Source organism: Pollicipes pollicipes, unplaced genomic scaffold (assembly GCF_011947565.3).
Source record: "Pollicipes pollicipes isolate AB1234 unplaced genomic scaffold, Ppol_2.1 Scaffold_6052;HRSCAF=7182_pilon_pilon_pilon, whole genome shotgun sequence".
In the NCBI taxonomy this organism is placed as follows: Eukaryota; Metazoa; Arthropoda; class Thecostraca; order Pollicipedomorpha; family Pollicipedidae; genus Pollicipes; species Pollicipes pollicipes.
This window is the reverse complement of record NW_023596805.1, coordinates 10,341,918-10,366,213: the sequence shown is the minus strand read 5'-3', so window position 1 is coordinate 10,366,213 and position 24,296 is coordinate 10,341,918. Positions and strand designations below refer to the sequence as shown.

The following is a 24,296-nucleotide window of genomic DNA, read 5'->3' as shown; positions in this document are numbered from 1 at the left end:
TTTGTGGCCGAAATTATTATATTATCAGATGGTTATTTCTTGAAGATGATAGGCAATCATGCGAGCATTGTGAGTAGCAGTGGTCGAAACGACATAGTGAATGGTGTTAATTGCCTGCTCATTACTTTTGGTGCTAAAGATGTCGTTTGGATTGTATGATTTCAAAGTTGGGCAATCCTGCTAACGCGAGCTGGTTGAGCCCGTGCCGCACTGCGCGTAAAACGCTCGCGGTGGAGATTTTTCTTCTTCTAAAAAAGGTGAAGTACTTGAAGAAAACCCACTCAGCTTGCAGCAAGATGTTGTAGAGCCTGTCTGGCTGCCTACGTATTAAGGAAACCCACGCTGCAAAAATGGGTATTATGACTTTGACTAGCTTTTAAGGTAAATGTTGTATCAAATTCCATTCAGTATGCATGACAATTTTTATTTGATTGATGTAGCTTCAAGCCATGCTCAAGTCTGTTAAGTTCAAAACTAACATGGTACACACTGAACATGGACAGTTCTGGCTTGGGGCCTGGCTGCAAAGCCCAGAGTTTTTGTTGAGAGTTGGTGCTAAGGGGCAAGAGGAAAAAAGGGAAGGTCATTGCCTATACAAGTGAATACTTATTTTTCCTCCATATTTCCGGTGTCTGATACTGACGATTTATATTATTTTTTCTGTTTATCCAATATTCTTATTCTGAGTAATGCAAAACATTGAAATTTTTTAGGTGGGGCTTAACATCTTGAAAAATATGGCCAAACCACAGACTTCACCCATGAGATGCAGGCCATGTTGCCTGCACTTTGTGTGTAAAGTGTGCATGTCAAAAAACTATGTCTAGCAGTATTGTTTTTAGCAATTCAGACTAGCTTTTTATTTAGGTTCCAGTGTCATCACAGCCCCAGGGATGTGGAAACCAAGTTCCTGGGATGTGGCTACCCCCTGTCCCCTCCTCTCCACAACTTGGGGGGGGGGGGGGGTTGGCTGCAGGTCTACAATGTGGTAGCAATGTCAGGGGAAGAAATTACGTGATAAGGCTCAAAAGCCTTGTCTGTTTCTCCCTTTATTTGCTTAACTACCTTCTTTCTGTAGCTGCCCTCAACTTTTGAGAAGCCGGATAATTCCATAGGCTTATACTGTCTCACCTGTAATTCCTGTCCTTATTGTTATTCACCCAGTCTTAATATAGATGGGTTTTTGTTTAAGCCTTATAATTTGGTATTCAACTTGATAGCTGTTAAATACAGAAAGTGCAAGGTTGGGCCCTGATTCATGCTCTGAACCCCAGCAGAGGGCAGAGAGGGTGCTTTTCTGAAATTTGAGATCAGTTTTTTGTTTGTTTTTCAGGCCAAGATTTACTATTCTAACACTGTGATGGCATGACCTGCTACAGGCTTGCTTAAACATTCGCCAAGAAATCACATCTGGTACTTGGCAAAAAAAAAAAAATGGGACAAAGCATTTCAGGAGCCGCATGGTGACATGGTTTGTTCTGAGTGAAAAGAATTTTGGGTTATATCTTATCAAAAATATAATACAGGACCTGTTCATCTCTATGTTTTTATTAATTTTCACATTCTAACATTGTTTTCTTTTGCATTTTCAATGGATATCTGACATCACCTGTTTTCTTTCAGATAATAGTGCCTGCCTTACAAAATCAGCATGGACATGATGACAGACATATAGCTGAAGAAGGAAGGCTTTTGGTGGAAGTGAGGAGCGCTGAATAGCAGTCTAGTCACAATGAGAATGCAGGAGGGTGTGCATCAGTGATCCATTGGCAGCACCTCAGAAGGCAGCCAGACACCATTGTCTGAATCATCAACCAAGTTCTGGTGTGACAGTGTCAGTCAGTGAGCAGCAGTGATCTGCCATCAGATACTTGATATCCAGCACCAGTGGCTGGTACCAGCGACCCTGTGTATCCATCGCCAAGTGCTAGGGACTGCATACATAGCAACTCATTAGTGACAGGTGACATTTGGTGAGAGCCTCACCATGATGACCTCATCGACACCGACGGACGAGCCAGCCCGCCTCTTCCCACTGACCTCGCCTTTCGGGCCGGCGCCGCGCGACCGCTGGCCCCTCATGCTCGTCGCCTCCACCTCTATGGAGATCTCGCGCAAGGTCGCCCGCTGGGAGCTCAACAGTAAGTCCCGGCCTTCGCCGCTGCCATGGCTTCCGGTGTGTGCGCCCCGTCGGCACGCGCGGAAATCGGCGTGGTGGAGCATGTTCGTGGGCTCGGTGTTAAGTCGAAACCTCCTCTGGTAACTTATCTGGTTGCTCAGTAGTGAGTCTTGCAATGCGCGAATACGGTGCTTGTGTGTGAACGCTTGCTCGAGAACTCTGTTGAGTCCTGGACGTCAGCAACGACGCTTCGCAGCCGGAGAGCAGGGGGAGGGAGAGGGGGGGGGGGGGTTGGCCGTTACACGCTGGCCAAATCCAGGAAGAAACCCGTTTTTTTGCGTAAGGGGTGAATTTTTGGGGGTGACCTTAATTTTGGGGGAAATTTAGCCAATTTTTGTCCGGCTCAACTCCTACCCCAACTTTTCCCGAAAAACTGCATCCCTGCTTCAGAGCAGCCTGCCGGTAGTAGGATGTGACTACGTGGTAATCTTACGAGCCGTCTTCTTTGCGGTGTTCTGTACAAATAAGGGGCCTTCAAACGTCGATTGCTGAGCACGTGCTGGGGTCTCTCCAAGGACACTTGCATTTTCTTCCACGCGTCGCTACCATAGATGGTGCGCTCGATAGTAATATGGCTCGGCTCGAATACGACAACGTCTTTTGATCCAATCACCGCGGCACAGTTATGCCCAAAGCATGCATGCAGCCTGCGAGTGGCCCTTCTATCGGGTGTCTGTTCCACAGCGTCTGTTTGCGATGGGCTTGCAATCTTGGTGCCGCAGTGACGCGATGGTGCTCAGCGAAGTCGCGTGATACGTGGACAATTACGTGTTTTATGGCTGTCATGCGACAACACAATCTCGCTGACGAAGGTATAAGGTCAGCGGGTCATTCACCGCGTGACAGTCCAGAACGGAGCGAAACACGAGCTGGCGGCGACCCTCGCCGCCCGCCGCTCGGCTCCAAGCTCGCGCTTCGCGGATGCGGCGCCTTCCTAGCGCGGCGGACCCCTGTGGGCGCCGCTGATCTGAGGGCCGCCTGGGCGGCCGGCCGGGTCGATGGGGGCGGCGCCCGCCCCGCCCCGGGACCATCGATTGACCTGCGCAGCGCCGCCGGCCGCATCGATTGACCGCCGACACTGAGGTTGCGTCGCCGACGGAGCCGGCTCCGCCCGCACGGCTCCGGCCGCTGCCGCGGTGGCTCCAGTGGTGACGGCTCCCGTGGCCGGCGGCGTCGGTGGTGCCCGGTCAGGGAGGCTGGTGCGGCAGTGGGAGGTGCTCCGGCCGACGTGGCAGGAGGTCGGGTGCCGTCGCCGTGGCTGGAGGGTGATCTGCGCTGTTGGGCTACGCCCGAGTCTGTTTATCATCTGAATATCTGTCGGGCTAATGTCGGGCCACTACCATGCCCGGAGTTCACTGAATGGGCCGGTTCTTCTGTGGATTTTGCTTCGAAGCTGTTTACAGGCCGTTCGGGTGTTCGTGGAATGGCAGAAGGTTTCTTTTAGATTGGGTCTTCCATGCAACTAAACGCATGTCGTCCTGTACATTTCTTGAGTATTCAAACTGCTCGTATTTCAAAATGTATATTTACTCCATCCCCCTCAGTAAGTCTCGAACAACTGAAATATTATCGCTTGCGCTTTTTTCGGCCGTAACGCTGTTGACTGAAATACTAGCACATTGAAAAAGCACCAACCGTGCACTCGGCTGCCACAGGGTGTATGCAAAGCAAAAGCATTGCTGGATTGTCACAGTGTAGGAGAAATCTCCCAGCGAAGACGAATATCTGAACTTAGCGTAGAAACTCTGCTCTAACTCGCCATGCATGCAATTAAGAAAAGTTCAATTTTTAGTTGTGACAGATCTCTATAAAGGGGTTTAGCAGTCTAAGGTTTATTGTAGAACAATTCCAAGCTACGTTAAAAACGGTGTTGAATCTCACAAGGCGAATAAAAGCAGATTGTCGCACTTTCGCACGTTTTGCAACGGCTCACGGTGTTGTAAGGTCACTTACACAGTAAACGCCCATTGGTAATTCTGATAGTATGTTGGCGCAATGGCCTCTGATCGGGACCAGGTTTACCGTTTAATAGATGAGTTCTACCCAAAAAATTTTTAATTGATATATTCTAGAACAAAGAAAGCCAAAGCCCAGATCCAAAAAGTGTCTCTCGGTCCCAATGACTGTCGACCCGCGGATTTCGTCAATTTTGTGGTATTTTCCTCGCCGTGACGCTCTGGCCTACAATGCCGGCTTATTGGCATGACCATTAGGTGATCTTTTCCCAAAGTACTTGATTAAGGGCAAAGCTTTCTGAACTTAGTACTAACGTCTGTAAGCTGGGTAGAAATATCTAAGCAGGTTTCGCCCCTGTTGCTGTAGCCAGCAGGAATATTCAAATGTTAACTTTGCTTGAACAGGTTTGTGGTACTAATCTGATTGTAGCATATTCTTCTCGCACGTAAAGCTGACAGGAGACTCGATTTTCCAGATGCTTTGCACAGTTGGGAAGCTTTTACATTCTTCTACGTTGCATGTAGCTTTTCTTCGCAACAGCTGAGCTTCAAATGCTTCCAGCAGGATATTGCTTATATCCGATGAGACCGTGGTCAGTGTCCGCGAGGTTGGTGGTGGGCGGGCGGCGACGCCATCTCTCGATGACCACGTGAATCAGAAGTGCATGACCTCTTAGTTGCCATGGGCGACGATACAGCAGTAGGAACCGTGGAAACATTGTATCTGTGTAACTTCCGAGTATCTGTGGATGGCGATTGGTTGTGCCTCAAGGAGCTGCAAGATGTTGAACTAAGCCACGCTCCCAACCGGCTGCCGTCTCCCAGTTACGATGGTACGTCTGGCTATTCATAGAGGGCAGCACTTACTTGTCGAACCCTATTCGTCTTCTACCTGTGCGTGTGCAGGCCTGGTAAGACCAACATCAGAAATTTCCCACAACTTTTCGAGGATGGTGGCATATCACTTATTCCATGACGCCCGGACCGGCCCGCTCAACGCACCAAATATGGGAAGCATGTTTTTATTTCTCGCGAAAATGCTCAATATTTCCTCTTGTGTCGGCTCATCAGGGGTAGAAGGTCATACTGATCGTTGCGCAGGCATCTGGATGGCAGAGAACGCCGTGCCTATAACTGTTGATTGAATGTATATTCGGTTTCATTGGTCACTCCTGGATGGGAGTCATACTGTGCATTCGCCCACCTCATCCCCAAGGCTATCCCCTCTTAGATCACAATGTGCATAATGTGTTGGCTGTTTGTTCATGTAATAACGCGGTGTTGTGTTCCGACGTACCTTGACGCCGCTGCCTGCCTCGATTGACCCCTCCCGCCGTCGTGTAATAATGCAATGTTGTTTCCGACATTGCGTTATCCGCCCCTCCCCCCCCCCCCCGCTTGACGCCCTCCGCGCCTGCAGAGCGTGACCCGGTCGCCATCGAGCGCAGCAACCTGATCAACATCAGCAAGTTGGTGGTGAAGGAGCTGATCGAGTCGTCGGTGCCGTTCGGCCGCATGCTCGACTCAGACCATGTGCCGCTGCAGCACTTCTTCATCGTGCTGGAGCACGCCCTGCGCCACGGGCTGCGGCCCAAACGGGTACGTCGGCGCCGGGGGCACGTCCGGGGAACAGGGCTCTCGCTCAGGCAGGTGCCCACTGGGGGGGGGGGGGGGGGCTAACGGCGGGAGCGGGGGGCGTCGTAACGCGCTGCTCCGCGAGATATGACCCTCATTTTGAAATTGCGGACGGCGCAGCTCGTCCCTGCTCTCTCCTTAAGACGGCGATAAGGTGGCAATCTCAGCAATGTTCACCGGCCTGAGCACGGCACGGTCGGCGGAGCCGGCGGCGGCGGACTGGGCCGCGGCGGCGCGTCTGACCGCGCTCGCCCCTCCTGCAGGGTCTGCTGGGGCCGAAGAAGGAGCTGTGGGACGTGCTGCAGGCGGTGGAGCGGCTCACCAGCGAGGCGGCCGACATCACCACCAGCGTGCGAGACCTGCCCACCGTCAAGTGAGACGCAGACTGCGTAATGGCCGAGCGCTTAGCGTCTTCGGCCCTCACGTGGGAGCAAAACCCGGCTGCGACTTTGTCCTTCGGCGCGAATTTTGTACCTGCACTCGCTGTTGTTCCATAGAATTGTGTGTGATGACGGTTCTCCAATCCTCTTTCAAAACAGCCGTTGAATGAGACTGCGAGCGGACGCCGCGCCGGCCCCGCGCATGCGCGCTGGCGCCGGCCGTGCGGTGGCCTGGGGTCAGAACCCTGGATGGTCAGAGCCGTTTTGACGGTTGTTTGTGTCTAGTCCAGTGCCCGATGCCTTATGATGCCCTGGAGCTCGTGTGGCGTCGACCCTGACACGAGCGGCGACGTGTCAAACCGGTCCCAGCTAGTGTGCTCCTGACACGAGCGGGGCCGGTTTGGTGCAGGTCGTCGCTGCGCTGTGTGGCTGACACAGGAGTCCTGACGCGCTCCTCACGAGTCGCAGCCGTGGGCTGGTCTCCCACCAGCCTGTGACGTGGCCTCGGAGCCCTGTACTGCCGTCCCGCGTGGTCCGCCCGTGAGCGTGGTGGGCGGCATCGCTCATCGCTCTGTCCGTCGCCTGAACCGGCCTCACCCCGCCGCCGCCGTCGCCACCGTCAGGACTCCGCTGGGCAGAGCCCGCGCCTGGCTGCGGCTGGCGCTGATGCAGAAGAAGCTGCCCGACTACGTGCGCCTGCTGCTGGAGCACCAGGACGTGCTGGACGAGCACTACGAGCAGGGCGCGTTGATGCTGTCCGAGGAGGCCATCCACGTGCTCGGCCTGCTAGTCGGCCTCAACGTCATCGACTGCAACCTCTGCATGAAGGTGAGGGCCTAGTATGAGCGTGCTAACCGGCGGTGGCGCTGGTTGGTGTGGTGGCCACGGCGCAGACCTCGCTGCAGGCTGAAGCAGGGCTGTGGCGAAGAGAGAGATCAGACGGAATCCATTTTGTTTGGGCCGTGATTGCGTGAGGAAAAGGCAGGGCAATATGGCGAAACGTGCTTTGGCGTGAGTGGTTTAATGTCTGGCAATGACAGGCATTTTGTGGGCAACTGTCTTTGTGCAGTAATTGCTGTCGATTTTATCTCTTGTTGATCATGTCTGACCTCTGTTAACGCTGGAAGAAGGAGGAGCTGCGCTGTGAGCAGGGCGTGGCCTCCAGACCTGTGACATGACCCCTGGCCTCTTTTGGGGAAACTAGACTATCGGTGTGGCATGACCTCTGACCTGACTTGTAACCTCTGTCAGGAGGAACTGGACTGTCAGTGGAGATTGACTCCCTAACCTCTGGCCTGACCTCCCTGTGACCTCCGTCAAAGGGAGGAGTTGGGCTGTCGGCAGGGCATGACTCCCTGACCTTTGACCTGACCCCCTGTGACCTTTGCCGGGAGGAGGGCGGGACTATCGGCAGGGCTTGGCTTCCTGACCTCTGACCTGATCTCCCCGTGACCTCTGTCGTGAGGAGAAGCTGGACTGTCAGCTGGGCATGACTTCCTGACGCTGAACTGTCAGCAGGGTGCGACTCCCTGACCTCTGATCTGACCTCCCTGTGACCTCTGCCAGGAGGAGGAGCTGGACTGTCAGCAGGGCGTGATCGACTTCTCTCTGTACCTGCGCAACAGTCCGACGGAAAGCAGCGAGCCGGGCCTGGCCACGGCCGACATGAGTGAGAGCAAGTACGAGCGCGTGCTCGACCAGAAAAACTACATCGAGGAGCTGAACCGGCACCTCAAGTGAGCGGGCCGGCCCGGCGTCCGGCGGTGGGCGGGGTCCCGGCAGGTGGCGGGCGGGGTCCCGGCGGGACGGCAGCCGGGCACCGGCAGGGCAGGGTCTGGTGTGGGCCCCCGCTGGCGGCCTGGTTTGAGGCGTGGAAGGTGCCGACCCCTGGTTTGGTTGGCATTTGTGAACCAGGACTGGACTAAATGTGTGGCGTGCGAAAAATGCCTCCTGGCGCGTTCATGTTCGATGCTTCATTTCAATTTGAGGCGGCATCAGGGAATATAACCATGGAACACGAAGGAAGATTTTTATATGTAGTCGGATGTATATACGGCTGGCGGTAGTACCGCTGAGCCTAGTCCGTTCCATAGTATCCCGCACGAGCGGGCGGGGCGCCGCCGGCCGCCTGACGTCACCCCGCTGTGACCCTGATGACCCCGGTGACCCGGCTTATGACGGCGCTGTGATGGGGTTGCAGCGCCACGGTCACCAACCTGCAGCAGAAGCTGGAGCAGCAGATCGCCACATGCGCCCTGCTGCGGGAGGATCTGGCCATCGCGCGCAACCAAGCGCAGGTCGGCCGGCCGCCGGCAGTGAGCGGCTCGCCCGCCCCCAGCCGCACGCCCGACACACTGGTACGGCTCCACCTGATACATTGATGCGGCCACATCAGACTCATGGTGCGGCCACACTCGACACACTGGCACGGCCACACCGGACACATTGGTACGCCCACGCCCGACGCACTGGTACGACCACACCCGACATGCTGGCATGGCCACACCCGACACGCTGATGCGGCCACACCCGACACATTGGTACGTCCATAACCGACACTCCGGTATGGCCACACCCGACACGCTGGCTCGGCCACGCCCGACACACTGGTGCGGCCACACCCGACACGCTGGTACGGGCACACCCGACAACTGGTACGGCCACAACCGACACTCTGGTATGGCCACACCCGACTCATGGTGCGGCCACACCCGACACACTGGTACGGCCACCGGCAGTAAAGCACAGAGCTTGATACCGCATACGGGCAAGCCGCACAAAAGCGACCATCTCACTCTTTGGTTCTGGCACTACTCCACACAGTACAGTAGGACCTCAGACAGACTGGTACGGCTTGGGTGAACCACCGAGCAGGCTTTTGAACAGACTGGTCCAGCCTGTTCACACACTCACTCAACTCATTGGGTATGGGCATGACGGTCTCCTTGAGGCATCCACGGACGCGGACTCATCGTCGCTCAGACAGGAGGTGTGTTCCTATATTTTGGACAAGGTTGACTCGGTCTGCATGATATGGTGGCGTTTTGCAACAGGCTGTACAAAGCCCGGGAGGGCTAGTGATGCTTCTCAGCTTTCCCGCCTTGCCCCCCCCCCCCCCCCTCCTCCCACCCCCAAGGACAGTGTCATTTCATTTCTTCTTTCCTTTACTGTCCACAGTCCAGGCCCCACCCATAAGTCGGTGCTGGGCACTGGCCGTAGTGTTTGATGTGAATGCGCTGGGTTTATTCGTTTCAACGTTCTCGGACGGAAGCGGTCAGATCCTGTGTGGTCCGCAGACTGTAATGTCCTGGCCCTTAGCCCACCGCCCGCAGCATCTGGGATCCACAGCCCCATCCTGCTGTCAGTGAGGTTCGGGATGCCGGTAGTGTAGTGATCAACACGTCTGTGTTAACCACTGCGCGTCTGGGAAACCAGAGGTACGGGGCTCGATTCCCCGCGGTGCCCGCCCTTCCTGCTAGGGTGAGAGGCAAGCGACGCCGTATAGCCTCAGCAGCTGAGTGCGTCGTAAAGCCCCAATCACACACACACACACACACACACACACACACACACACACACACACACACACACGCACGCACGCACGCACGCACGCACGCACGCACGCACGCACGCACGCACGCACGCACGCACGCACGCACGCACGCACGCACGCACGCACGCGAGGTTCCGCCGCTAGCCCTGCCTTGTGCCGTGCCCACTACCACTGTCCGCCGTGCCGTGTCCAGTACCACTGCCCCCCCCCCCCCTCTCCCCCCCCGTTCCGTCCTCAGTAGCACATTGCCCGCCGTGCCGTCCGCAGTACCACTGTCCGCCGTGCCGTCCCCAGTGCCACTGTCCGCCGTGCCGTGGCCGGTCTGCGTGCCGTCTGACCCGCTCTCTGCCCGGCCGGCAGTCGGTGACGTCGCGGGCGTCACAACAGAGCGGCGCCGGCGCCTCCTCGCCCTCCGGCTGCGGTGAGGAGATTGAGGACCTGCGCGCCCAGCTGCGCGAGGAGCGCGCTCACCGCCGCGAGCTGGAGAAGGAGCTGGAGATGCAGGTGAGCACCTCCGCCCAGCAGCTGAAGCGGCCATTGTGTGAGTGTGCATGCTTGCGTGCGTGCGTGCGTGCGCGCGCTCATGTGTGTGGTTGGTTTGTATGCGCGTGCGTGCGCGCGTGTGTGTGTGCGCGTGCGGGCGTGAGTGCGTGTGTATGCATGTGTGCGTGCGTGCGTGTATACGATGGCGGTAGTGTGCATACTATGTTGCTGCAGGCGGCTACGCGCCAGATACCGATAGCCTACGATATCCCGAGTTTGAGCCTAGTGAGGTTGCGTGTTGAAGGTAACAGCGCCGCGTTCAGCGACGTCGGAAATGACGTCAGGGGCAGTATCAGCCTCCGTCAGCAGCAAGACGGCCAGTGGCAGTAATGCCCCGTCAAGAAGACAGCTGTGCGTCACCGCCTCTTCATTGCGGGCCAGGCGACTTCAGCCATGCTCTCCCCGGACGACAGATTAGTATCGTTGCTCAGCGCCTGTCCCAGAGCCGGTGTCGCTGTGAGCTGCAGTATGAGGAGCGTCATCCGCGACAGTGTGAGATGGCTGCAGGGTCTGGATCGGCTCCGCTCCAGCTCTCCCGTCATGTCGCAGGCCTGGCCCTCTGGCGCGGTCCTTTGACGCGGCCCCCTGCCTGCCCCAGATCCAGATGAAGGCCGAGATGGAAATGGCGACCAAGCTGCTGGAGAAGGATGTGCACGAGAAGCAGGACACCATCGTCAACCTGCGCCGCCAGCTGGATGACATCAAGGCCATCAACCTCGAGATGTACAACAAGCTGCAGGTGAGCGTGCCGTCACGTACGTCTTCACCAGAGCACAAGGTGCATGCGATCGGTGGACTCAACTCGTCGCTAAAGCGGAGAATACATGAAGTGCAGCCGGACAGTGAACTCGCAAGGTCGGCGCAGTCAGACGAGTCGGACCTAGGTCCTACCCGAGATGGAAACACGCACGAGCGTTTGCGATTGCGCTGTGTACATGCCACGCACACCTGAACTGCACATCCGCTGGACCGCTAGGTGAGCGAGCCAGAGCTTATGGAAACTCAGCTTATGGAAACTGGTTGGTATGGCACAGTTGGAATCGCATTATACAAAATAACTTTTTGAACAATATTGCAACTAAAAGTTGTTTCCTGAAGGTCTTGCTGTGAGGCAATAAGTATCAACCACTTCATCACGGTCTGTGTCATCCACCAAAGACTTGCGGTTGTCGCATAGCTGACTTGGACCGGCAGCACGAAGCCCGTGCACACCTTGCGACTGGCTGCAGAATGCGCCACAGATCCTGCAGACGTCAGCTGCGGCGAACTAGAAGTGCGGCATTTAAACCCGCGAGCCTGTGGAGCGTAGGCCAAAAGAACTCAGAGGTGGTACCTTCATTTCATAGCAGCTGATGTCTACAGAACACGCAGCAAATTGTCAGAAAGTGCGAGGTGGGGAAGTGCCTCTTTTGAGCTCGTTTTGCCGGCGGTTGGCCGGCCAGCGGGGTTAAAAGAGGCACCTCTAGACCGCGACAGCTGGCGACTACAGAAGCTGCAGCGGATTCTGCAGCCAGATCGCAAGGTCACCAGTTCACCAGATGTAAGCTATTAAGGGCGATGCGTAACGCCCGGTAAGAACGTTAAGGTATGGGACGAAAGCCGTGGGGTCCTGCGCCGTACGCTGCTCTGCTGTAAATAGCTGGCGGTAATGTGTGGACTCTCGGTTCAGATGCCCCTGCCACATACCGTTGCGTGCTGGGGGTGACCGGCGGACAAAATCACCGTTATGTTTTGTTAAGGTAGATCCGCCCGTCTATCGTTGTGGTGCGCGTGCAGAAGGTGCACGAACCCACAAGAAGTGAGGCGCGCCTACACCTCGTCCGTGCACACAAACTGACTGAGAGTAGACAAGTTCTATTGTGTAAGCTGCACTGCGTGTCTGAGAAACCAGAGGTGTGGGGTTCGATTCCCGCGGTGCCCGCCCTTCTTGCCAGGGTGAGAGGCTGGCGACGCCATAAAGCCTCAGCAGATGAGTGCGTGGCAAAGACCTCAATGACAACATCATATTGTATAAGCTGTGCAGCGCGTTTGCGATGTTTACGTATCCTTAAGGGCAGTTCTATTTACTTTATTCCGCATTGCTGAATGCTTAGAAGAGGAAAATGTACAGCTATGTTACTTGGATATCGTGAGATATTTTGCCATGATCTCAATATATTCTAATTTTTCCCCTTTTATTCGCCCTTTAGCCAGAAACAGTATAAACAAAAATCCTCATCTCAGGCATATTGTGTTTTTTCCTGGTCACCTGCGGACTTGGATTATTTTTTACTTCGACAATGGCAGTGGATGTGCATTCTTTTTTACTTCGGCAATGGGGATCGCTATGGCGAGTGACAAAATTTCGGCCGTCTTTCAAGCATCTTTCGCAAGTACTGCTGCGTGTAACGGAAAGGTCAAGTTCTGGGCGCTAGATGACCACGCGGTCGAGGCTCCCTAAAGCCCCAATTACTACTACAAGTTCCAGTTCGCGAACTGGTTGGCAAAAACTGGAGCTCTGTGTATTTACGAGTACAGGGCGTGGCCTGTTGTTGCCGTCTGGCCCGGGCATGGACTTTTTTCGTGCCACCCGGGATCGTAAGTCTGTGTTGGCTTCTCTTGCCGGTGCTCGACCAGTGCCCTCCACCATCCGCGGTATGTTACTTTTCTTTTTATAGCTGTGTCTGTTCGTTTCGCACGTGCTAGAATATTTTGTTTGCTTGAAATCTCGTGTGGCATGTTGTTGCTGTTGTTTTCTTCTTTTGCGTCGCAGTTTGCCCCGTGTTTTGTTTATTTGTAGATGTTTGTTTTTGGTGTAGCTTGTCGAAGACATTTGAAGAGTGCGAGCGGGGATTCAACTAGTCAATAATACTGAAGCTTCCGGCAAATTCTACAGTATTCCTTTGCGCATTACGGTATGAGACAAGGGGGCACACATGGGCATCAGAAAGCGTGTACTTATCTTTTGACTTCTTTGTGGTGGGGGAGGTAAATGCATAGTTATCAGATGCCTGTGTATATACAGGAGATTCTCCCCGAAATACGTCACCGCTGTCTTCCTTGCTGATGAGAAGCATAGCACTGCGCGTGCCGCTGAGATCTAACGAAATTGAAAAGAAAAGGAGGAAAGGAAAGCATTGGATGGTGTTTAGCTCTATTTTTTGTTGCTGATGAGTCACATTCATTGGTAACTGCAGTACACTTCAAGGCATTTGGACTAAGCTGCGTTCCATTCTCACTTCAACACTTGCTCCTACTGTTCTGGTGATCCATGAATGACGCGTGTTTTTAGAATGGGCCATTACTTCAGTTTTTATTATTTCAGCCATATGCCATGTTCGCGGTTTTCAATATGCCGTTTCTGCCGTACGTTTCCTGTTTTATATCACGTCGTTCTCCGCCCTGTAAAGCACACTTTCGGGTCCATACGTCACTGTAAGCTTCAAGTCTGGCGGTAGCAAAAGTTCTTGTTGAACAACCAAGCAGATGCAGAAATGAACATCACATTTTCAAAGACCGACCCTGCACTCTGTTAAGACGGGGCTCCTCGTTTGTCTGACTGGACATCTGATGTCCACTAATGCCTGATAAGTACCTCACCTGTGTCGCCGCAAAGTTCGCCCATCGCTTCTGTCGGTGCAGAGACTCCGCCGCCGCCGTCCTCTCTGTCGTGTCCAGTGGCGCCAGCTGACGCCGCGGGGGCGCCGCGCCCGGCCGGCAGGAGTGCGAGCTGGACCTGTCGGGCAAGGCCGAGCTCATCTCACGGCTGCAGGCCCGCTCCTGGGAGGTGGGCCGCCTGCTCTCCGGCCTGCAGCAGATGAGCGGTGCGCCGCGGCGCCCGCTGCGCCCCTCACGCTCGGCCCACTTGCTGACGGAGCCGCGGCGCGCCCGGCCGCCGCCGCCGGCCGCCGCCGCCTCGCCGCCGCCGCCCACGCCGCGCAGTGACGTCACGCCCGGTGACGTCACGCCGTCGTCTGACACCGAGGACGTGTCGGCGGGCGTGGCCAACCGCCGGCTGGAGCAGGAGTGTGGCCTCACGCCTGACACGCCACGCTCCTCCGACCGCGAGCACAGCATGGACGGCTGGGAGACCATCGACGGCGACGAGATCTAGCGGCGTCGCACGAAGCTGTGTTTGGTCGGTTTCCGCCGCGCGGCGCTGCAGCTGTGATATTTGGGTCGTGCGCTGAATAGGGCAAGTCGCTGGCTGATTTGTCTGTTCACAGGTATTCAAGGGCAGGATGATGCTTTGATGACAGTATTAGTCTTGCGAAGGATAGCCTGTGACGAGTGATCTCGGGTGTATGCTGTACAGATGGAGCAGTATTATGAACAAGGCGAATATCGCTGAAGACCGTGGTGATGCGTCATGACATTGAATGTTCGGTTGCGTAGGTACGACGCAGTTGGCATGAAGGAAAACTGGCAAATGGGGTTCAGCCTTGTGGACGAATCGTGCAATCATTTCGATGGTGCGCGGGGCTGTGTGCCGAATGTCAGCAGAAGCAGTGGTGGTCTATCGTTGGCAGACGCTTTCTGAAAGCAGCCGACAAGCGCACCTTGGTCATGCAGCGGTGCTATATTGACCCTTCGCGCGGACGCGTAACAGCAAGGGCGGGCTAGTCTTTTGTTACCCAACGAGTGACCACGGTACGAACAAGACTGCGCTTGTAGCGGGGATCATGCACACCTGATATCTCTAGTCAATTTTGTAAGGCGCGGTGACTGGTGCTGGTCATCGCGGATGATTTACAACATAGATAGCATTCCCTCTCATAGTCTGCTTTGTTTTGGAACATTGCCGCACAACGATAGGCTCTGACAGCTCGGGCGGCGCAACCGGTCAGACTTGGGACAGCGTAATTGAATGGGCGACGGATCATAGAGCGAAGCGCCGGGCAGCATCGGACAACGGATCATGGAGCGTAGCGCATGACAGCGTTACTGATCGTGCGACGGATCATAGAGCACGGCGCGGGCAGCGTTGCTGATCGTGCGACGGATCAAAGAGCACGGCGCCGGGCAACGTTACTGATCGTGCGACGGATCATAGAGCACGGCGCCGGGCGACGTTACTGATCGAGCGATCGGGCGATCATAGAGCGCGGCGCGGGCAGCATTACTGATGGCGCGACGGATCATGGAGCGCAGCGTCGGGCAGCGTTGGGTAACACGCGTCGCCATGCTATCAGTGTTCAAGGGGGCGCTCTGAGCCTTCCTCGCTGTCCACGGCTCCAGCTCCGCATCTACCCGCGCACGGAGGCCGGCAAGGTCGGCATAAGACGGCAGGGGCCGGTCGGTGCTGGTGCCTGGTACTCAGCGACTCCCGGCCAGCCAGCGACGCGCTTTTGTGCGATGCCAATGTCCGTGCAATCGAGAGATCGTCGCTTTTGCTTTGTTACAGTAGATCAATATACGATATCGGACGCGAGGTGTGTCATGTTCTTGCGTGGTTCTGCTCTGCTGATTGTTTTTTGTGTCAGAGATCAGTGCCCAGAGAATGTTTCACCGCGCTGGGTATGTACGACCGGGCAAATGTTGGAGGCGGAAGGGACTTCGCGCAGGCAGCGGTAGGGAAATACCGATTCAGAGAGTATTCCGTATGAAGCGTTCGGCGCAACTTCTTTCAAAGAATTATTCGAAGCATTTGTGGTCACCTGTGTGGATACACATCATTGAATGCCTCCCCCCCCCCCCCCGCTTTAGCATTTGAGTCCCGTTCAGTGCGAAACTCGCCCGGCTGGTTCTTAGCGACCAGCTGGATGCTGACCAAGGGATAATGGTGCACAGGTGGGCCACGTATTAGCATTTCGCGGTGCGAGAGCCGAGCTGAACACATGGGCCCACAGAGAAGCTATCCGTTCGGGTAGAACTGCGTTGCCTGGGTGCCTTTATGATAAATTCAGCAAGCCCTATGCAGCAGGCATCGTTCGTAAGTGCTCTGATACTTGCCGCCGGCAATGAAGTTACGCATTGATATTATAACTATTGACATATATATATATATATATATATATATATATATATATATATATATATATATATATATATGCCAGAATATATTTCCCGCTTCGTGACATCGTCAGCCGTGGTAGTTGAACAAGTTTTGCACGTAGATAGTTTTGTGCGAAGGGAAGTTACCAGGCTAAACTTAATTCAATCAGCTGAATTTATTAAGTTCTGACTAAGTGCTTTATTAAGTGCAGTATGTCTGACGCGATGACGAAGACCACGTATAGCACGTGTACAGCTGGGAGTAACAGCGAACACAAGTCAGTGTCGCTCTTTGGGACCAATATTTGAAAGAAAGATGGTGCTAAACTCTGTCGGGGTCATAGCCCCGTTACGTTTCTTGCGGGATGGTGAGGTGAGATGATCCGAGAAATTCTACCGGGTTGCATAGTATTTGAGAACCTAGGTTCGGCACATTCTACTGAGACACTTACAGAAGTCCGGTGAAAAGGGAACGACAACCGCATAGTTTTGGTCGTGGCCCACTGTTCTCTTGTGACTTGACCACAAGAGAGGCTGCCGCTGCGCGGGGCCTGAGCTCCGGGCGGGGCCGGGACAGGCAAGGTTTGAAGACGGGACCTGAAGCCATGACGGGCGCGGTCTGAAGCCGGGGCGAGCGCGGTCTGAAGCCGGGATGGGCGCGGTCTGAAGCCGGGACGGGGCGGTCTGAAGCCGGGGCGGGCGCGATCTGAAGCCGGGACGGGGCGGTCTGAAGCCAGGATGGTCAGATCACCATGCCATTAGCCATTCGACAAGATGTGGAGAGCTCCGTGGTGACGACAGGCTATGCATCAGCTCGGCCTGTGTATAGATCAGGTCGAAAGTTAAATTTAACGTTTCGAAAGCTTGCATCGCGGCTTGAGGTGGAAATAGTTATTTTTTGTTTCATTTTGGATTTCGGATTTAACTTTTTTGATCGAGCGAATTCAAAGGTCTGATAGGCTTTGCTCTCGTTATCTTCTCAAATGAAGTCGTATGGAGCCAAACATTTGGAGAATTAGTCTTAGCAGTCTAGTTAAGTAGTCTCACATGACTATAAGTGCAGTTACTGACAGTCAGTGATACACCCAGACACCAGACGCAAGTAACCACTGCTGTTAATGTAGCGCCACCTGGGAATTTCACCAAACGCGGGCGCTTACAAACGAGTCGGAGAAAGGCGTGGGTGCCTTCGAGCCTTTTGAACCCGTTTGTTACCACCATTGGCGCCGTTGGAAACACGCGCTCTGGGATCCCTGTATCTTGTGGGACCGAAAATACTTGAGTGGCGAGTGATAGTCTGGCCGTTGTCATGTATAAATTAGCTGACGTACTTCACTGGGTTAATCAGGCCACGGAAATACCACCCAAATCGTCCAAAGAGGGCAATAAACGTATAGAGCCATCGTTACCATGTTTCGTAATGATCGTTACCATACCTTGAACACGCGAAGTTGTCTTCTTTGCGCGTGTAAGTTACGGTAACGATGGTGACCGTAATTTGTAATCATCGTTACCGTAACTTGAGCGCACGATGTTGTTAACGTCGCACGTTCAATTTACGGTAACGATGGTTGTATAGCTTTTACGCCGGCACGTGTTGACATGTTGCGGCTGGAATAATTGTTCGTTCTATCGTCCTCTTCTGGTGTGTTATTATTTACGTATAAATTCACCAGACTAGGACGTCCGAATATTCCGAATAATTGTGACGACTGTGACACAGGTACCTTGTCTCAATCTTGCCGTATAACTATGGCGAGATGATATATCGATGGCGGGCCTCTGCAACGAAAGCGAACCGTGATATTTCCACCAGTAGGGGGTCAAAGTTAGGACCAGGCAAAGTCCGCGAAGGTCCAGGCAGGTCGTTTTGCTTGAGCACTACTCTTTCGGAATGTGGCGTACGTGATTTGTGATGATGTGGTGGTAAGCCATGCTGCCGTCCAAAGGCAAAACCCCATATGTTCATTTCCATCCATTTTGCCTTTTTCATTTCATCTGATTCGTCTTCTCATGCTGCATTCGTATGTTCAAACCAATAATTGAAATTTTCTCAAGCTTTTAGCTAAAAGAATGGGCGAAATGCTTGAAAATTGGTACTGATTATTTACATAACCAAAATCAGCATGAGTAGATGAATCAGCTGACATAAAAACCGCAAAATGCCCAAAAATCAACATATGGGGATTTATCGTTGGACGAATCATATGAATATATATATATATATATATATATATATATATATATATATATATATATCATAGTCTGACGTGGCAGGACCGTCGCCGGTGACCGGGCGTGAGCTCGTGTTATGGGCTCTCCCTGACCGGCACGAAATGAAATCACTCGATGCATTACGTGAAAACGACCCCAAAGCAGGAGGGCAGATGACGAACTGTTGTCTGTGGAAGCAGTGGCTGTCGTTAAAGCTTCCACAAATGGCGTAAGGGGCGTCATGCCCGTCACTTCACGTGGCATCGAAACATTGGCTGGCGGAGTATGTTAAAGTGATCACTTTGTGGGAATTGAAACTTTGCATCCTTTTTGGAACTATTCTGAAGTTGTTTGGAAGAGCAGCCGGTTAATTTTAGCCCCCCCCCCCCTCGTGGTGGTTGCGGACAGACACGTGCCGGGAGCCAAAAACAGATCCCAGGATCCCGTGCACGTGGAACCCCGTGAGATTCTTGATTCACCCATGTGACCTGACACATGTCTGGTGGCGGGTTCTAGCTCATCGTGCCTTCGCAGCCCTCCACAGTCCTCCCGTGCCTTTCACCTCGCGGCTTGGGAGGAACGATGGCGGGAGGACATGCCAAAGATCCTGGCTGACGCTTCGTGACGTCACGTCACGCTGCGATGTGAGAGAAACCGTGACGTGACGTGACGTGGCGTCGCGTTGTGATGTGAGAGAAGCTGTGCCGTGACGTGACGTCACTATGACATCACGTTGTGACGTCGGAGGATTCGTACCTGACGTGGCGTGATGCTATTTCAGGAGTGCCAGGTGGCGCTGAAGGAGAACAACGTGGTGGTGATGACGCTGGAGGACAAGATCCTCACCCTGACCACCACCAGTCGCAAAATGGACGAAATGTAAGGCCCGGCAGACACTTTCGGCCTTCAGCCATATATATATATATATATATATATATATATATATATATATATATATATATATATATATATATATATATCTAGGTCGCGAGGTTTGGTAGTATTCGTCACTAGCTAGGTCGCGAGGTTTGGTTTGGAGGTATATATATATATATATATATATATATATATATATATATATATATATATATATATATATATATATCTAGGTCGTCACCAGCTAGGTCGCGAGGTTTGGTAGTATTCGTTTCCGTCATTTAAAGAGAGAGTGCTACGCTTGAAAGCGGTCCCAGATTCCCGCAGTAATGCGTGGGCGAGTCTAGTCACTAGACGTTGGGCGTGCAGTTGGGTTATTCCAGATATAAGATAGCCAGTTGTCTGTACTAAATTTTGGGTCTGAAAGGGCCCATCAAGCGTTCAAAATACATGGGCTTGCCTTTAGTTGACTGCCACCGAAAATGCGCGCGTTGTTTCAGTGTCACTCACGGAATAGGTGTTCATAAGCCTTAAACCGATGCAGTTGGTTGGAGGAGATTCGCCCCAATGCTTCGCATCAGGGCCTCAGCGCTGGTGACGAAATGGAACCTGTCATGCACCGTGACCTGGGCATGTTGTGACCTTGTTAAATTTGGACGGCATGTCGAAAGCGAGAGTTCATCGCACTTAATTACTGAACACATGATAAGGTTTTTTATCGATTATCTTGAGGTGGAAAGCTTGCCCAGCTGAGTGACGTCTGTGAGTAGCTGGAAGGGTGGTAGGACCAATGAAGTCGAATTTTCTGGTATGTCATGTGGTTGGGTCCGTTGTCCGCAGTCACACGGAGACAGAGCAGAAGAGGAAGGCGGCGGAGGACACGCTGCGCCAGCTGTCCGACAAGCTGTCCGAGTGTGAGATTCAGCTGTCCAAGGTGTCGTCTGACCTGAAGGTAAGCTGTGAAATGCAGCTGATCAGAGATCCACATATTATGACTGACTGCGTTTGATCTGGATACTCCTCTCTCGCTGGCAGCTTTTTGTTTTGTCCTTCCCCTGATTAGTTGTGTATGTTTTTCATCTATCGGCATTCCTCTTCATAACTTTTACATCTATAATGCACGTTTCTCTTCGTCGTGTACTTTGTCGTGCAAGATGTGCTGGGATTTTTTGGCCGTGCTTTGGTTTATCTGATACTGATCTTTGATTGGTGGCGTATTGGCCGGACTGTTCTCATTGGCTGTTCGTGACGTAGCTGTGCGCTGATTGGTCGGCTGTGTCGTCAGATCGAGCGGGAGTGGCGGGAGAGTCTGCAGGCGGGAATGGTCGAGGACCGCGAGAAGCTGGCAACTCTTCAGAGGACCAACGATCAGCTGAGCAGGAAACTCGAGGTCAGCTGCTGCGGCTGCAGCTCATAGGTGCCCTCCAGCAGCAGTGGCTCTCGGGCTGAGCGGGGGTTTGGCAGCAGTGGCTCTCCGGCTTGGCGGGGTTTGGCAGCAGTGACTCTCCGGCTGGGTGGGGTTTGGCAGCAGTGGCTCTCCGGCTTGGCGGGGTTTGGCAGCAATGGCTCTCCGGCTTGGCGGGGTTTGGCAGCAATGGCTCTCCGGCTGGGTGGGGTTTGGCAGCAGTGGCTCTCCGGCTGGGGGGGGGGGGGGGGTTGGCAGCAGTGGCTCTCCGGCTTGGCGAGGTTTGGCAGCAGTGGCTCTCCGGCTTGGCGGGGTTTGGCAGCAGTGGCTCTCCGGCTTGGCGAGGTTTGGCAGCAATGGCTCTCCGGCTTGGCGGGGTTCGGCAGCAGTGGGTCTCCGGCTTGGCGGGGTTTGGCAGCAGTGGCTGTCCAGCTTGGCGGGGTTTGGTACCAATAGCTCCCTGATCTGGCTCGGCTTGGTAGCTGTGGCATATAAAAGCGCGGCGCAGCTCACTGCGGTCACTTAGTTATGGCACAGAGGTATAAGCTTGGTCCGCGACGTGCATTTGGTCGTCACAGATGTACTCGACCATGTATGCTTACTTCATCGACCATGCTTCCAACGCGGTGTCCTTTTCTTCACATGCCACATCTACTCAACGTCACGCATATGCCTGAGTAAAAAACGCAAACTTTTCCAGCGCGTTGACACTGGTGTCACGCAACCATCGCGGTGCCATGCGGCCAAACGTTCCGTGTGCGCTGTGACATGACACCACCACCCGCGCACGTAAACCATCTGTAACGCATCGCTCTCGCGGCCAGGACCAGGAGACGACGGACGTGGAGATGGAGCGGCTGCGCGTGCGCTGTCAGGAGCACGAGCGCACGCTGGAGGAGCTGGGCCACCACCTGTCAGAGTCCAAGCTGAGGTCGGTTTCCCGCCGCGCACGGGGCGCGCCACGAAGTCCGTGTCGCCACCGCGGCGGGGGCTTTCTCACTAGTACCGAGGCTTGCCTGGTCTAGGCGCCGCTAGCGGGGCTGTTGGCCTGACGTTGGACAGTGGCACCAACTCTGTCCTGGTGTATTGTGTGACGGTAAGCGTGGCCGAAAGTGACGGTAAGCGTGGCACACAACTCTGTCGTGGTGTATTGTGTGACGGTAAGCGTGGCCGACATGCCCGCCAGCACCCTGTGTCGGTGTGACCGTGAGCTCGGTGTGCGTGCGTGCCGTGCGTGCGTGCGTGCGTGCGTGCGTGCGTGCGTGCGTGCGTGCGTGCGTGCGTGCGTGCGTGCTGTGCGTGTGTGTGTGTGTGTGTGTGTGTGTGTGTGTGTGTGTGTGTGTGTGTGTGTGTGTGTGTGTGTGTGGTGTGTGTGGTGTGTGTGTGTGCTGTGCGTGTGGTGTGTGTCGTGCGTGCGTGCGTTGCGTGCGTGCGTGCGTGCGCGCGCGCCGCACGTGGGTTCGTGCGTGCGTGCGCGGCCCTGACCGTGACCCGATCCCCTAGGATGGAGGACCTGCGCCAGACGGCGCGGTACGCCATGGACGGCCAGTGGGTGCCGGACAGCGCGGTGCAGCACTGTAAGAGCTGTCAGCAGGAGTTCACCATCAGCCGGAGGAAGGTGAGGCCGGCCAGCCCGGCACGAGCGTGCCGTCTGTCGGACTGGTGGTGGTGCGCTCAGGCGCGTCACCTGCTGTGACTTGAGTCCTTCGCTGCCGATGGTGTATTATGTTGGAATGGCTGGTGTGTTTCAGACGCGCATGTCTTTTATGGTCTTTTATGGGTGCTTCTGGCTTTCGGAAATAAAGCGCAAAAGCTATCAAGCCGAAACCAGAAAAAGACAGTCATTGAGTTGTTTGTATTCGTCTGTTTGCTTACCAATGCAACGCTCAAATACTGCACGGCGCTCCATGGAGGGAGGGGAGGGGGGGGGGGGGGGGTGGCGGTAGCGGCTCTCCGGCTGGGCGGGGTTTGGTACCAATAGCTCCCTGATTTGGCTTGGTTTGATAGCTGTGGCATCTGCAAATGCGACGCAGCTCACTGCGGTCGCCTAGTTATGGCACAGAGGTATAAGCTTGGTCCGTGACGTGCAGAAAGGATTGTACGCCGCGAGAGGAGATCTTTCACAATGAACTTTGTATTTTGCCAACTTTTAAAGTTCATTGCCGCCCTACCCCTTGGTAGTTCCATGGCACACTTGCCTCACTTCACGCTTGGGCCGATTGAACTGCCGTTTTATTATTCTCAGAACTACGTTCTTTAAGTTGTTTTGCGGATATTCTGTGGATGTTCGTGCCTGTTCGCAGGAATTTCGTGGGGTAGGGTTTGTATTGATAACCACCTCATAGCAAACATCTTCCAAGGCCGCATTACAAGCCATTGGAAATGCGTTTACCCAGTAATCGTGCAGTGCTGACTCATCTGGCGAATGCGAGGAATGGCTGCACCGCAACATCTGCCGCACTCCCCTGACGCGTGCCCTGGTCCGCAGCACCACTGCCGCAACTGTGGCGGCGTCTTCTGCCACCCGTGTTCGGACAACACCATGGCTCTGGCGGCCTCGGCCAAGCCGGTCCGGGTCTGCGACGACTGCCACACCTTCCTGCTGCAACGTTACCAAGCGGCCTAGAACGGCAGTACGTTGCTACTGGCATCTGTCGGCGGGCACCGCGACGCTACTCACATCTATAGGCGGAGAAGGGCGCTGCGACGCTGCTGACATCTATCGGCGGAGGACACCGCGACGCTGCTGACATCTATAGGCGGAGAAGGGCGCTGCGACGCTGCTGACATCTATCGGCGGAGAGGGACGCCGCGACGCTGCTGACATCTATCGGCGGAGAAGGTCGCCGCGCCGCTGCTGACATCTGTCGGTGGAAAAGTTCTCCGGAGTGCTCATTGTAGCGCCCGGCGGAATGTAACGCGACACGCTGGCGCGTGTCGCCCGCTCAGCGTCATCCAGCTGCTGCTCTTGCCAACGGGGCACACCTGCCAAAGGAACATGTACATGGATGGATCTGCCGGGCACTGCTGTGTATTGAGATGACTGGTACCACGCATAAGAACTGGTTATCAGTTTTCACATGGCAGGCTGCCAGCATATGCCAACCAATGGGTCCGACGAATGCGCCTGAATGTGGTGCGTCGCGCGTTGGACCGGTATTTCTCAGTTGGCCGTAACCGAGATAACGGGAGATTTCCCTTTTGTGCGTGCTGGATATGCGCTGTCGCATCAGCTTACTTAAAATGTGCAGTCGCGCCTGTTTTAACGAATATGCTATTTGGGAATTGCAAATATTGAGTGTTGAAGTATTGGGTGGGAAAAGACATATTTTATGACAGTTTAAATGGATGCCAGCTGTACATATGTGATATCTAAGCATTATGGCATACAAAAATGTTCCTGAAGTGGCCATGCTGGCACACATTTTGGGCGCTAAGTGGTCTCGAATACCACGAGCCAGCAAAGGCCTGATATCTGAAGATCTGCCCAGCGCTGGCCCATCAGACCAGATGCCGTTTTATGAGCTCACACGCGGTGATGGTGCAGCGGGGATGAGTGCTGCGTCGCGTACGTTTGGGTTTG

The 24,296-nt window shown here is 54.4% G+C and overlaps 1 protein-coding gene across 1 annotated transcript; it reads left to right on the top strand.

Moving 5' to 3' along the window:
• The first annotated feature begins 1,942 nt into the window (after window positions 1-1,942).
• LOC119104772 (RUN and FYVE domain-containing protein 2) lies at window positions 1,943-24,293 on the top strand. The gene is made up of 15 exons (XM_037228492.1): window positions 1,943-2,141; window positions 5,555-5,733; window positions 6,033-6,142; window positions 6,773-6,977; window positions 7,716-7,885; window positions 8,350-8,506; window positions 10,063-10,206; window positions 10,844-10,984; window positions 13,946-14,110; window positions 19,214-19,311; window positions 20,149-20,260; window positions 20,594-20,698; window positions 21,538-21,644; window positions 22,217-22,331; window positions 23,202-24,293. The coding sequence occupies exons 1-15, from the start codon at window positions 1,988-1,990 to the stop codon at window positions 23,337-23,339; spliced, it is 2,100 nt and encodes a 699-aa protein (XP_037084387.1). The 5' UTR covers window positions 1,943-1,987; the 3' UTR covers window positions 23,340-24,293.
• The last annotated feature ends 3 nt before the right edge of the window (window positions 24,294-24,296 follow it).